The sequence below is a fragment of the Pleurodeles waltl genome, chromosome 3_1 (assembly GCF_031143425.1).
Source record: "Pleurodeles waltl isolate 20211129_DDA chromosome 3_1, aPleWal1.hap1.20221129, whole genome shotgun sequence".
NCBI classification, from domain to species: domain Eukaryota; kingdom Metazoa; phylum Chordata; class Amphibia; order Caudata; family Salamandridae; genus Pleurodeles; species Pleurodeles waltl.
In genome coordinates this window covers 374515507-374530512 of record NC_090440.1, presented here as the reverse complement: position 1 = coordinate 374530512, position 15006 = coordinate 374515507, and the positions used below count along the sequence as shown (strand labels likewise).

General features: G+C 39.2%; 1 protein-coding gene across 1 annotated transcript in view; it reads left to right on the top strand.

Annotated features, from left to right (window-relative positions):
• Nucleotides 1–14660, top strand: part of HOMER2 (homer scaffold protein 2) — a 519584-nt gene extending 504924 nt beyond the window's left edge. Inside the window, exon 9 of the mRNA XM_069222560.1 lies at nucleotides 9257–14660. Coding sequence (XP_069078661.1) covers nucleotides 9257–9445 — 189 coding nt within the window. The 3' untranslated portion in view covers nucleotides 9446–14660. The remainder of the gene's footprint in view (nucleotides 1–9256) is intronic.
• Nucleotides 14661–15006: the final 346 nt, after the last annotated feature.

The window sequence follows — 15006 nt, the reverse complement described above, 5'->3', positions numbered from 1 at the left end:
TTCCTCCTTTGCACCCCGAACACCATTTTTTGAAAGCCAGTGTTTGGAATAATCTATTCTGCTTTTGGGTAGTACCCTAGCCCAGTGTCCCAAGGTGACTTGAGTGGAGATTAGCCATGTTATGCTTTACTGCTTCTTAGTCTAGTGATAGTCAAGTAAATGGAGCACGTGTTGGTGTGTGCTTTCTATTGGACAAAACAACAGCCCTTCTTTTACCCTAAATTCTGGCAAAAGATACTCTGCTTCTGTTTTCCATAAGGGCTGAATAAATTCTTTGGAGAGAAGACTTGATAAAACCAAAAAATGGTTTGTTGATCACTTATTTACTCGTAGTTGGAGGTGTAACTCTCATAAGGTCGTTCATTCGAAATAAAGTTTGTCTGGCTCGGGTAGCATCCAGACTAATTACTCAGTCACAGATGCATTACTCTTAGTATATCACTTCTGCATCTGTCAAGTCCGATGTTTTAATTCTCGGACAGATCTTAAACCATAGCCATCTTTTTTTGTAAAATCACTGCATTGGTCCTACTATGCCGAACGTTTTCTGCTTTCTAAATGATAGTAGTACACTTAAAAAACCTGGATAGTGTTTATTAAGCTTCTGCTTTTCACTCCAAAACGGAAATTGCAATCTGTCTTTATGTAGTTCCCATATGACTCCATGCCATCGGAAACGAGAAAAGGAAAACAAGGGAGCAAATAGCATGGAAAATGCATCAAGATGTTCTTTGTCCCCTCCTTTACACAGTCAAACATTTAAAGTGTTTAGGGGTGGCTGGTGTAATTTCCCACCTCTCCTTTCTGCAAGTGCACCACATACAGCGGGCTAGATCTGTCCTGTTCTACTGTGTGCTCATGCCTGTGACAACTTTGTCATCTGGTATTGGGGGTCTGAGAAGTGGCTGGAGGTTGTGATTTACTGACCTATGCCCCCTGCTTTAGACACCTGTACGAGCAAAAAAGCCTAGCCTTGTTTGTCCTATTCTACAGCATGCATGCTGGTGGTAATGCTTTATCCTGTAGAGTGACTTGTGAAGGCAATTATAAGGAAGTGCGGTAGGGCTGATACCTCCTAAATGCTTTTGTTGGTAACATCCCAACTGGCTCAGTTTCTTTCTGCACTACTGTATTGGAAAGGGAGAGCATTTTAAAACTTTTGGTAAACCCACTAATTTGTGATGGGGCAAATTATTTGAGACTGGTTCGCTTGGGTCACAAGGCCAGAGACTTGGATAAGTAGCACCCTTGGTGTCTATAATCCAATTGACTGAGGATCGTAAACTCTTTAACAGAGGTTATGCTAGAGCACTGCTGAAATTGCGTAGTTCCACTGAGCTGGGTTCAAATCAGCTTCTGTTCCATTCACTAATGGAATGCATAATTTACAAGCGTTTATATGTTTGTTTATATGTACAACTTGTGTACTTGTATGTTTCTTGTGAGCAGAATGTTACATGGCCAACCAGAGCTGAGGCATTGACACACACCATCCTTTGAATGGTGGTGCTGATGCAGAGGTGGAAGAAGGCTTGTCGGTTGAGAATTGGTTGAAAATGTGAGCTTTGTGTCTGCTGGCACTGAGGAAATAGAGCCAAGACCTGCATTCTTTTCATTTTCAATGAAGAAACTGTCATACATGTAGCTCCCATTTTGGTGACCACTTACAGGCTTATGCTGAGCGGTTTCAGGCTCCTGTGACATAAACTGTACCAAGAGCCAACCCCCTCCCTTGGTTGAATGTTGCTGGTGAAGAGGTGGGCTGTCTGGTGACTAGTTCACAGGTGAGCTAACTAGATCCCTTGTTTTTGGCAGCATCGAGATATGGAATCTAGTTTGTTACTAAACAGAAGGATGTGTATCCAACTGTGAGAAGGGTAGGTGCAATTACACTGTATGGGAGGTCTGGTGAGGGATAGGCAGGTGTTAAATTATCTGCCATAGCAGATAGAAAAATGTACTAAACCCCAGATTAAAGGAATCCCCCAAGTAGTGATGAGATTAGTCACAAAATATACTGATACCTTACTGGGAATAAAAATAACATTAATCTGTTGGCTTTTCAGGCAGAGCTATCTGCTAGTTACATCTGTTCTTTTATTGTGGAAATGCATTACATGTGTTGTGTGTTTCACTTAAACTGTGAAATGTAAGTGTAAAAACTGTGAAGGAATTGATTTTGTACTTAACTTGGAAATCAGGAGCATGTTAAGGTAACTGTGGCATATGTTTTTTAGAAGCTTGTGTACTTAAACCTTGAAAACGTTGAATGTGCGAGCAGGGTTGACCCACAGGCAAAATAAATATGTAGTAAAAGGTAGAAAATTGCAATGGACTGCTTTACGTCCATATCCAGTGAGGAAAGTGTTTTATTGCCTAAGAAAAGAGCAAATAGACTGAGTGCTATGACATCCGTTGTCCATCGTCAGAACTAGAAACCACTTTTAAATTATAGGGAAAATGAAGGCACATTCAGGATTACCAGGAGTTAAGGTCAGCCTAGCTGTGGGCAATGAGAATGATACCCTATCTCCTGTTTGACCACTCCACATCATATGTGTAAAATTGAATTGATCTTTGTTTCACTTAACACATTACTTAGAATCTTTTCAAGTTGTTTAGTGTAGGACCGGAGTGCTACAGATAAACCAAAAAAATAAAAAAAACACTACCTGCTACTTTTATGAAGCTGAATAATGAATGGGTTGCCATGTTATCTCCTGCTTCAATCAGCATATGGTTTATTGCATCAAACAATATTAAATTAATGCAACAGTAATTAGAATTGAAACGAATGTGCATGGACTGGTGCTGCTTGACATGTCCCCTGCTCTCATCCTCCACTGGCTAATTCTCTGACTTCTGAGTACCCTTGCCTGTGCCCACACTGTGAAATTCCCTACACAACTGAGTCCCTTTGCCTGATTTCACGCCCCCCCACTCACCATCACCTCCTCTCCTCTTGAGTATATACTTGAGCAATTGTAGGAATATGTCAGGTTCAAAGAGAGTGGGTTTACCTTTTGCAGGATGTCCCAGCCACAGGACAACCTGCAGCAGGAATGCATGTATTTTTATAGGTTTTTATTAATGTTTTGTGGCTGCTGTTGATGTAACACGTTCCTGGCTTTTCCACTTTTGTGATTGTTTAAGAGGAGGAGGTAACCACAATTCCACAATCCTTGTTGGTGTGAACCCTTACAATCAGTAAATTAACCTGAACTCAGCCCCCCTGGTAGCTATAGCAGAGAGCAGACAGGCTTAACTTAGAGATTGTGTAAAGTATTTATGCAGTACCAAAACAGTAATAAAGTTGAAATGCAAAACAATGAAAACCCCAAAATGAATTAGAACAGTAGAGTAAGATTTGATAACCAATATGACACCAAGATGACAAAAAAACCAATAAGGGGAACCAGAGATATATTTTTATTTTTATTTGTTTAAGCTAGTAATAGCAGTAAAAAGCAATAAAGTGGCTATAATAACAACATGTTTTAAACACAATTTGGCATTGACCACATTTGTGTAGGTTGGATACTCTTACCAGGGTTGACCTGGTCAAAGATTTTACCTTCTAACATTAGTCCTTCAAGTCCCAATTCACCACTGGAGCACACATCTAGAGCCTCACAGGACCTCAGGAGAAGCACTTATAAACTCACACATTGGCAGGCAGAGGCCAACAGGAGAGGAGTAGTCCTGTTCCTTAGGTCAAAGCACATTCTGTAGTGGGTGCCTTGTGGTGCCACATATATGCTTGGCATGAGCTAGCAGGTGGGAATGACTCCTAGTCCTTGTCTTGAACTCTGTGCGGGGGTGTGTGGGTGGAGAGTGTATTATGTTTACCATACTGTTCTCCCACATCGAACGCTAAAATTTAGTTTGAGGCAATCCCTGTACTCCCAACAATCTCAGAGACGGAAATCTGATAAAATCAAAGCTGAATATTCAGCAGTCACAGTGGATACACCCAAAGTGTTTTGCCATTTTTTTTCCCTCTTTTGCACCCACACGTTATATGCTAACCCAGCAGACCTGGCAAACAGGTAGTGGCACTGTAATGTCAGAGTCCCCCTGTGATTAAGATTTGACTGGCTTGCAGGGAAAAAGAAGGGCCCCCTCCACGCCTCAGCTAACATTTGCCTGTGACAGGGTAGGCCTCTTTGAGGTGCACCCCCAAGTTTCATATGAAAAATCACAGCAGACCAGTCAGGCAGGATGTGACATTGAAGCAGGGCTTGACACTTTACTGTCAAATAGATCCACCCTGCCTCCTCTGCATATTCTATCAGGTTCTTATGGGGCATCTCTGCTCCTTCAGGTCAACCTATTTTTTGCTCCTCTGAGTAGTTAACACCGCACCACAGGGGATCCACAGCTGCCAGGTAGCAGTTGAAAGGGACTGAAAAGCATTAGAAACATTAGGCAGGCAAAAGGTAACTTTTCCGAAGTATCTTTTCTATAATAAACAAAAATTTACTTTGCCATTAAATTGGACTTTGTTTAACCATTAAAGAATAGTTGAAATATTTCTGTAGCTGTTTCTTTAGCGGAGATAACATTTATTAAAATTAGTATTGTATCTCATTGCTTTCCTGTGAAACAGCACACTCTTCTACAGCGAAAATAGCATTATGGACCTTTTCACTGTAAGGACGTGTTTAACAGTAAACATTTACATGTCCTACTTTTAAATAGCATGCTCTCTGCCTTTATGGGCAATAAGGCCTACTTAGCAGTGCCAAATATTTAAAAGGAAGGCGTAGATCTGTCAAAAGAGATATTTTGGCAGGTCAAATTTGCAGTTCATACCTGCACAGCTAGGCTACTCATGGCAGGCCTACAATCATGTTCACACTCACTGGATGGCACAATGGGTGCTGCAGTCCACGTCTGACATTTAACTTGCTGGCCCTGGGTACATCTTGGTTCTATATACTAGTGACTTATAAGTAGTGCTCCCAGTTTTCCACTTTTTTGTACTAATGTTTACCACATAAATACTTATTTATATTTAAATACAGAAAAATACAGAAAATAAGTCCTCTTTGGATGATCCTCACTACTGTCAATCATGTATGTCAGGTCAGTAGGTGTGCAGATTTACAGGTAGGGGCGTTTATCAGTAAAAATAAATTGCAGCTTCTTTTATACAATAAACGCAATATAAAAATGTATAAATACAGAAAAAATAGCAACAAATAAAAATGGAAATAGACAAATGTCAAAGCAATAAATACCATATAACCTATATATAAGTAAGTTAAATATGCCAGTCAGGAGTATACCAATTCTACCTTGTTGAAAGGAGCACAGTCCTTTTACCACTGGTTAGCAAGTCCACATAGTTCTTTAGACAAATAGAACAGGGTTCAGGAAAAAAGGCAAACAAAGTTGTGATGACCTTGCAGAAAAGGCAAATTTCCAACGGTGGATGTGAGAAAAAGCCCAACACTTAGCTAAAGAACAACAAAGGGCTTTATACTGTGGGTTTTTTCTAGTTGGTAGGGCAGAAGGGGGATGGTGGAGTGGACTCACTGGGATATTGCTTCACGGGGGCAGTGGTTTACAATACAGTTAAAATTTCTTTATTTGGCAGTTGACAAAGCCATATTTAAAAATCATATATATTCAAAACCTAAAATGTAATCCAGATAAATATTTCCTAAATAAATAAGCTTAAAATCAGTAATTTAAAATGCCCCCTCCCTCAAAAAGCCCAAAGTAACCTCTTGGGAACTGGGTGTTGCACTCTCAGACCCATAGAAGTAGGGTTCCATGGCATCTGTAGTTGAGATCAAGATATAGGGCTCTAGTGTCTTCAGTTGCAAAGCACCCTGTAGTCTACGGGATATGACATGCTCTTTGAAGCACTGTTTGATGATCTTGCTTGCGTTACTTCTCAGGGATTTAGAGTCTGTAAACATAACTTCTGAATGACCTTTTAATGTATGAGCCACGGGATCTTGTATGTGTTAGTCAGTTGTAGGCACTCAGATATACAGTCTTGTACCAGTCTCCTCTGGATTGCTCCAGCATCTAATCCATAACAGGAGGAGGGAGACTGCTACCGTCTCCTCGAAGTACTGCAGACCCAGTTCCTCGTGGCATATTATATTTGCAGCACTCTTTGACACCCCCAACAATCTTTGAACAAATGTATTTTCCATACACTGTAGGGAACCAGCATTAACGTAGCCCCAAAGCCCCCCACGCCATACATCACGGCAGATACACATTGATTCATATAGGGTCATATACAAATTGATTCATATAGGGTCACCATCTGCGGGGGCAGGCTTAATACCTAATTTCCAGTTGAAACGGAAAATCACCTTGCTGTTCCTTGCTATTTGCTGGGCCTTGACCTTTAGGTGACATGCCCATGATAAGGAAGAGCTTAAATGCATACCCAGATAACAAAATTCCTTAATCTTATTGAGGTTGGAACCACCCATGCAAAATTCTTTGGACTTTATTTTCCAGGGTCCACTCGTCATTATAAAAGATTTGTTAAAATTTACTTTCATGTCCAGGTCCTACATAAAGGAAAAAGTAATATCAAGCAGGCATTGAAGGCCGTTTGCACTGCATGAAATTAGTACTGCATCATCTGCGTATAATAAGACTGGGAGGTTTCTCTGGTCCATCTTGAGAAGGTCCTTCCCAGACCTAAGTAAGCAATCATAAAGCCCAATAATATAGAGTTAAAATAAGAGGGGCTAGGATGCATTCCTTCCTCTCGCCACGCCTAGAGGGTATAGGCGTGTACTCTCTCCATTAAGGCCATATCGTACTGCTATGCCAAGGTCCGAGTGCAGGCAGATAATTAAGTTCAGCAGGTTTGAATCAATGCCCATGGCTTCCATTTTTAGCTATAACTTCTCTCTGTTAACCATATCAAAGGAGCTAGAAAGGTCAATAAAAGCCACGTGAATGGCGCCCTTTTTTGCTATTACGTATTTGCTGAGTATAAGTTGCAAGTTTAACACCTGGTCGATAGTACTTGGGCCCTGCCTTAAACCAAACTATATTGGAAACAAAATATTTCCCTCCTTTACCCACTCCTCCAATCGCGAGAGGATTACTCTCCCTAGAATTTTGTCTGTAGAGTCTATAAGGGAGATGGGTCTATAGCAAGTTAGGTCCTGCCTTTTACCTTTCTTAAAAGGAGGAACAACAAATAGCCTGTTCCCAGGAGGGGGGGGGGGGTGACTCTCAGCTACACTTATTGGGATATTTGTAACAAGGGGGCCCCATTAGTGTGGCAGTGTTTTAAAAAGATCTGCAGGACCCCATCCGGCCCAGGTGTTTTACCCACCCTAGTGTGATCTACTGCTGTGAGGACCTCCTGCAGATCAATGGGAGGATCTAGTGGGATTGGGTGGGGGCGTGATAAGTTTGAGCTTTCCCACCTCTGCATAGGGTTGTTCGCTATCCACTGAAAGACTTTTATAATGGCTTACCCTTGCATCTTGTGTGATCAGGCAGTTATCTAATTTGGAACCATACTCTGAGAATTAAGATTGGTTGATCACCCCCTAGAACTTAATAGAATCTTTCATCTGGGTAGCTATTAGTAGATCATGCCACGCTTTAAATCTAATTTCAGCTTTCCTTTCTAAGTTTAGCCTTGTAAAGGCTCCTGGACATTTTAACTAGTTCACGTGAGTGTGGAACAACTTTAAGAGCTTTCTTTAAGTTTAGGTGGCCAGACGTGCATGCAGAGTTTAACCAGTGGCATGCCTCTGAAGTTATTTTTATCCTATCCGTGCTTAAGGCAGCGGATATAGAGCTACATACCTACTCATATTCCTGGACAATTTGCTTATGCATTGTGTTAAATGATAAGCATATATGTATGGAATCTAGCTTCACTTTAATGATTTTGTGGTTAAGCATTGTTTGATCCACCTTATCCTATTTAATGTGCATACCCAAGTTTCTACAAAAAATCAAATCTTCCCTCCCTTCCCTTTCTGCCTGATTTAGTGTAATGGGCACCCCTTCGGCGGTTCCTTGTCCTTTTCTTCATTCCCCAGGGTACCCTTCCGTTCCTTGGGATACATATTTGGGCCCTGCTTCTCTAGAGTGATCAATGGCTTTTTGGGTCCTGCTTTTTTCTTCTTCGAAGGGGGGAACACACCAGGGAAGAGTCAATAATTGGGTCATCTGGTAGACTTTCCACTAGTTTATGGGAGATTGGCGGATGATCTATAGGGCTAGCCTGGGGAGTAGTACTAACCAGGGGCTTACTCGATCAGTGCTCCTTTGCCGATGGTTTAATTATAATACTGGGTTCCAGGTGGGAGGTCTGCACTGCCCCAATCTTGGATTTGACTTGCTCTAATTCTGACTCAATAACCCCCATAACAAAGGACAAATAGTTTGAAATTGAAGTTTGAGCCATGTGAGTTGATCCATTTTTATAATTGAAATCGCTACTTTTTTTTCCCCCCATTTATAGATAGATTACTCACGTGCCTGTATGCGCCTTGAACAATCTATATAGAAGTAAAGGCTGGGCGATGGCAGCCTGGAAGTACTACGCGCCCTATATTGCCAGATATAAGGGGGGTGGCCCAGCCTCCTTTGGGTGTGGACTGGCCTGCCCATGGCCCAGGTGTGGACTGCACGCGTCCTGCGCTGCGGTGTGCTTCCTAGCACTTCATAGCACTCGTTGGTGTGGCAAGTGGGAGCAGCTGTTGCAGAAAATGGCTGCCTCCGGGGGCCAAAGAGCAGTCTGGGATATGTAGTCCCCCCACGCAGAGAGAGCGCGTCCCGCACTGCGGTGTGCTTCCTAGCACTTTATAGCGCTCGTTGGTGTGGCAAGTGGAAGCAGCTGTAGCAGAAAATAGCCTCCTCCTGGGGCCAAAGAGCAGTCTGGGATATGTAGTCTCCCTCGCAGAGATAGCGGTTTAGAATAGAGATAGGGGGATGCTGGGGTGAGGCTTACAGTACTACTTGTACAGTGAGGCAGTAGCAGAGCTGCTGGTGAGAGTGTGGTGGCTGTTGGAGTGTTGGAAACTGGAATACTTCAGGATGATCTGGCATTCAGGTTGTTACCAGAGATCAGGCTTGTTTGAGATAGGTCTTCAGCTGCTTGTGGAGCAGATTTTTCTTTTTGCATGGGTATGTGGATTTATATATTGTATGAAATTGAATTATGCTTATAGATTTAAAATGTCTGACAGAAGCTGAAGTGTACATATTACATAGCTAAATTATGTTGATATTTTTTATTTTTCTTCAGGCTGCCGAGATTAAGAACAAAGAATTAGAAGAAAGAGTTAGAACTCTGAAAACAGACGTTGAAGAAAGCAAGCACAGACATGGACATCTTAAAATGGAACTCAAACAATTTTTGGAAGTACTAGATGTTAAAATTGATGATTTACATGAATTTAGACATGGACTGTCTAAACTCGGAATTGATAGCTAAAGCTTGGTTGGCTGTCATTCTGTAGTGGACTGATGGTTTGGTGTTCTTCCTTTGTGTGTTTTATAAAGTATAAATAGAATAATGAACTTGCATAGTTTTGTACCTAGAGATGAGTTTGCTGTGCATTAACAATTGGACTGCTCACTTGTTTTCATGAACAATTGCTGGTCTGACCTTGTAGGTTTGAGAACAGATTGATTCCGTTTCAGGATTCTGTAATTTGGTCTTCCTGAAATGGATATGTTATTTGTGGTTTCGGAGAAATTTGCACATTACTCAAGGGCTGCTGCAATGGTCAACACAGAAACTTTGTATTTTCTAATAGAAATTGGACATTTTCCAACACCACGAAATGTTACTAGTTACCTAGACAACAAAAGTTAGTCTGCGCAGCTTCTTGGATCCGATAGTTCAGCTTTGCATTACTGCAGACAGACGTTAACAGATTTTCTAATAAGATCTTTGGATGCAATTACATTTAAATCAATTTGCATACAGAATTTACAGAATAGGTTGTTAAAACAATTTGGCAACAATTATTTTTCTTGTGATGAGTAAATTATGACAGGTCAACATGTTGCAATAATGTTTGCTGTTTTTTTTTTTTTTTAAATTAATATTCTGTTTCACTTGACCACATATCTCAGTCCAGTATTTTGGGTGACATGATGGTGTGCATTTGTTTAGACTGGGTTTACAGTTGGTCCAGAGCTTCTAATTGGTTTTCAAATGTAGTTTAGTTTGCCTAATCACTATTTTATTTCAGGTAATATGTCTTCCGGTATAAGACTCCCTGGAAGTTTTTGGCCACAAAAGACCAATATGAGAAGAAATTATTGTTAATGATGATGTGAAATGTCATGTTACCTCCAAAGACAAGGGTGCATTAAGGGTTTTGAAATGTTAACATATGTCGACCTAAAACATTGAATGTAGTGGTCTCTAGAATCATATGTTTAAAACGTGTTCTAATACATTGAGATTTTTAGCACAGTTTGATTAACTAGTTACACCAAACTGATGAGTTTGCTGCACATCACGTCAGAATAACCAATTTATTGTATTGTTTTTCACTTCGTCTCCCTATTTGACTTAAGGTTGCAGCTATGGCTGGTCTAGTGTTAAAGCCTTTCTTAAACCATGTATAAATACATTTTGAAAATCTGTGTTGCTATGTCTGAGCATAAGTGTTTTCCTCAAGTGTGGCTATTGAAATTTATGGAAAGTCGACAAAATTCATAGTTTCAGATTTCTACTCCGCCGTTGATGGAGGCAATGGATGTGACCAATGGTTGGATCATATTATTGATATATCTTTCTCATTAAAACTAATTTTGCATTAACAAATTCTCGCAGGCACTGAATGAACCCTTGATAGCTTTCTACTGGTGATCATATTTTTGTGTATTTATTCAAAGAAGTATGTTGTTTAGAGACTTACAGTGGAGGAATATAGCTAAATCATATGTGGAATTGCAGAGGTCCCAGAATGGATTGCCACCTCTTGTTTCATTGTTGTTTGTTCTCATTTGACTTGTAGTTTTTTGTATTTAATATGTGATATTTATTAAACCATAAGAGTATAATTGGACCGGCCAGACATAATGGTCGTTATAACTAAAGGTAGCCAACCTGTGTAGTTAGTTCACACTTATTGATCTGTGCAAATGAAATGGGACATCACTTCATCCTGGAAGAAACTGGAACTGGTTATAAAGCACTATACCACTGCAAAACAAAAAATGTACAGAATGCATTAACCCAAATCATAGATGTTTATGTAAAATTGCAACCCCATGAGGGACAGAAAATAGCTGTGTATGTGTTGCTTCTCATGCATATCTAAATCCCAAACAACCACTGTACTGCAAATACAGCAAATTTGGATGTATTGAGTCTGAGTGAAGGGCGTGTTATCAATGATAAAATTGTTGGCCTGTATCATATGCCAGAAAGCAACATTTCCTACGATTATATACTTTTTATGAGCACCATAGAAGTATTCCTTTTTTTTTTAAACATGTTTTAGAATGAAAAGGGTACCCTATTCAACACTTAATAATACAAATCCCACGTATTTAAGTTGCAGTCCATTATGTGTCTCAAATTCACGCAAAACCTTCACCATGAGTGCTTATGTTTGAAGCTTCCAGTAAAGAATATTTCATAAATGTTAGTTTATTATTTAGCATTATAAGCAAATAGCGGTGCTTTGAGCACCTCTTTGCCATGTTATCAAAGCTCCTCCTAAATCTAATGCTATGGTTCACTTAGTAATGGATTCTTGTGTCCGAACAGTGTTCTTTATTCATACAAGAGAGACAAAAGTTAGAAACAAGAAATAGAATTGAGTATTAGAATTCAGGGCAGGTGCAACACATGGCCTACTAGGTAGAGCTGCTCTGGTTTTATTCATTTTAAAATTACCTGCACTGACATATATGAATTTTAGAGACTAAATATATATAAATACAGTGGAACAAAATCGCAGCTGCCTCATATTAAAGTACTAAAGCTAGTGTATGTATGATATTAAAACAATTGAGGTATGGAAGACTATATGGAATCTAGCCAGCCAGTGACCTGCAACAGATCAATGTGAACTCTTGAGAAGTAAAAATGGCGTATGTTAGGAATTCCTATAATACATATAATATGTACATTGACAAAATGTTGTACTTTTTAAGACTGTGCTTCCTAAAGTCGTTCCATTTTCTTTCATAGGATTGAGAACGGCATGCATGCTGCTACATTAGGAGCAGTTTGCCTTTAAACTGAAATTTATTGTTTAATTCCCTGGTCCAGCTCTTTACTGCTTTTTTTGCTAGCATTTAGCTGAGGGAGAGCACAAATTGTTTAACCTGGAAAAATTTCACCAAATATTTGTGCCTATATACTAAATGTTGTACTGTTTGCGTGCAGAGTTATGATGTGAACATTTAGTTAGTTTGAGTTTCTCAAAAGAGACTACTGGTTGTAAAGTTGTATAGACAAATCAATGTGGTGTGCATTTAACTTTTGTGTTTTGTATCTCGTCTGCATTACTTTTTAGCTATGGACCAGCAATGAAAATGAAGATCAGTATGAAAAAGGTTTTTTCCCACTCTTTAACGTTTTGTGATTACATACAACGTTGGTGCTTCTAAACTCACTATATAAAAAACATTTCTTGATGCAGTCACTTAGTTTGCTTGACTATGACCTTGCAAAATGTTACAATTAATCACTAGTAACAAATTTCAGTGTCAATTATTTCATACTGATTTAACATGGCTATGTCCAAAAGAAGCTTGTGCAGACCCCAAGCAAACTGGAACTGTTAGGATGTCACCTATAAACTTTCTCACCTCATTGTTTACTAGTGTTTGTGTGACGTTCCTTATGAAGATCTTGCAGTCAGACACACACTTTTTGAAGTATGTGGTGCATCATTTAGCCTAAAGAGAATAGGCCACGCGAAGCATGTTAAGCATAAGAGATGCAAGATTCTTGAATTAACAAGTAATTAAAAATAAATTTAACATGTATCAATTACTAACCCAAAGTGAAATTGGAAAGAAATCTTTTCACTAGAAATCTGAATGGAGAAAATGGGAGCAGTGGCAATTGGACCTCAACAGTTGAATAGTTTTAGAACTTGAAAAGATCAACTATGCATGCCTTCAAGTAGTTATATAGGTTATGGAATCTCATCTGATAGCAGTTGGTGAATATCCTCCACCTCAGATCCACAGTTTCCATAGAACTGGTCATTGAGCATTCATTAGTTACACATGATATAGCTTCCTTTTACACAGATATTAGTTCTCCCTCAAGAGAAATTGTGGTTTTGTTGTTAACTACAGAAACAGGTTTGTCAACATTTATGAGGAGTTGGTTACCACCAAACTCAAAACTTTGCCCCTGCCATGCCCTGTGTGGTATGCTCAGGTAAAATGATGTGCATTGACCTAAAGAATGTAGAAAGGACAATTTGCTAAGCCATACTGCACACATTAGTGCCTAGGTACAGGGTACAGCCCACACGCCATATTTTAAGTAACAGAAGGTCTATTTTTATTTTTAAGATCTGTGCATTTTCTTTAAATGTGTAAACAATGAAAAGGGACATTTTACCTTAAACTTATTTGCCTACTTACCCATGAGAAATAAATGTCTATAGATGAACAGCTGCATCTGTATATTTCCAACATATGAATGTGAAGATGGAAAATGGTGGTAGAATGAAACAAAACATCTTACTTGATAGTGGCACTGTTTTTACTGTTCTTAGACACTGTCTTAAAAAGGTTGCTTTTGTGGTTCATGTGACAGAGTGCGATGTACATATTGTGGAAGGAAAGTGTTAAGAATTCAATATGTTGCATGAATGTTCTGTTTACTCTTGTAATGTGTGTGGGAAGGAACAGAATTCAGTCCAGAACACCCAACTTTAGAAGTAGTCTCCACACTTACCAGCCTCACATATGTTCCTTCCCCAGTCACCACTTTCACATTTGTGGGTTATCTTATACCTATAGTAGTTCAGTCATCATGGAACATCTGGCAGCCACCATGCCAATGTGTTAAGTGTCTGAGGTGGCTACCAATGTAGATCATATCCCTAAATAAACAACTAATATTTTTGATTATTAAATATTGGGACCTTTTGTTATTATACTTTAATAACTGGTCATAGGAGGCACTGTCACCCTTTCACATACTCATTTGTGTGCTTTATCCCTCAAATGCTACAGAAAGTATTTTAGTAAACCTCAGTTAACTTGGTAAAACTTGCACAACTGAGATGTTCCACAAGACTCAAACAGCTAAGTGTGCTGTATTGAAAATCTTCAGGTATCTTAGAAGCATTAATTACTTTGGGTGTGTAACACAACAGTAAGAATTCACATACTGGCATTGAAAAATTGCCTGTCTTATTTAGATTATGTTTTTAGTGTCATAGTCTGGAGAGTATCTTTTTTTTCCTGTAAAGGGACCTGATTTCTACAATTAAATTAGGAGAATTAAATATGTGAGCAAATCTGCCATAGAATAATACTGCTTGCCAGTAAAATGTGGCACTGTCTATCCTCAGTTAAGTTTAAGAACTACTTTATGTTTGAATGAAGCAACATTTTACCTGATCAGAGACCATATCATTCTATTTGTATTCATTTTTAATGTAGTGTTGTAATGTGTCCTTGGTAAAAAAAAAAAAAAAAAAAAAGAAGAATCTGTTGCATTCTTCACGGCTGCTTAAAGTCATGTGGCCACATACTCTTTAAGCATAGTTAAAGAAAACAACAGGAATGATGACTGCACAGACTGGTATTTGAGCTTAACTGCATGTACCTCTGTTGAATTATACTACTCCCTGACACATCCTCTGTTCCATCAGTTGAAATAAAGGTAATGTTTTGTCCTTAGCGCAAAGAATTCTAGATAACTGTTAGGCCCTGCTATAACAAGTTTCCAAATAGCTCTAATGCAATATACTCAAAGACTCCAAAACATGCCTTGGTTTTATGTGCCAAGGATTGGAAAAAAACAGTCTAGACGTTTATCAAACTGGAATTTAG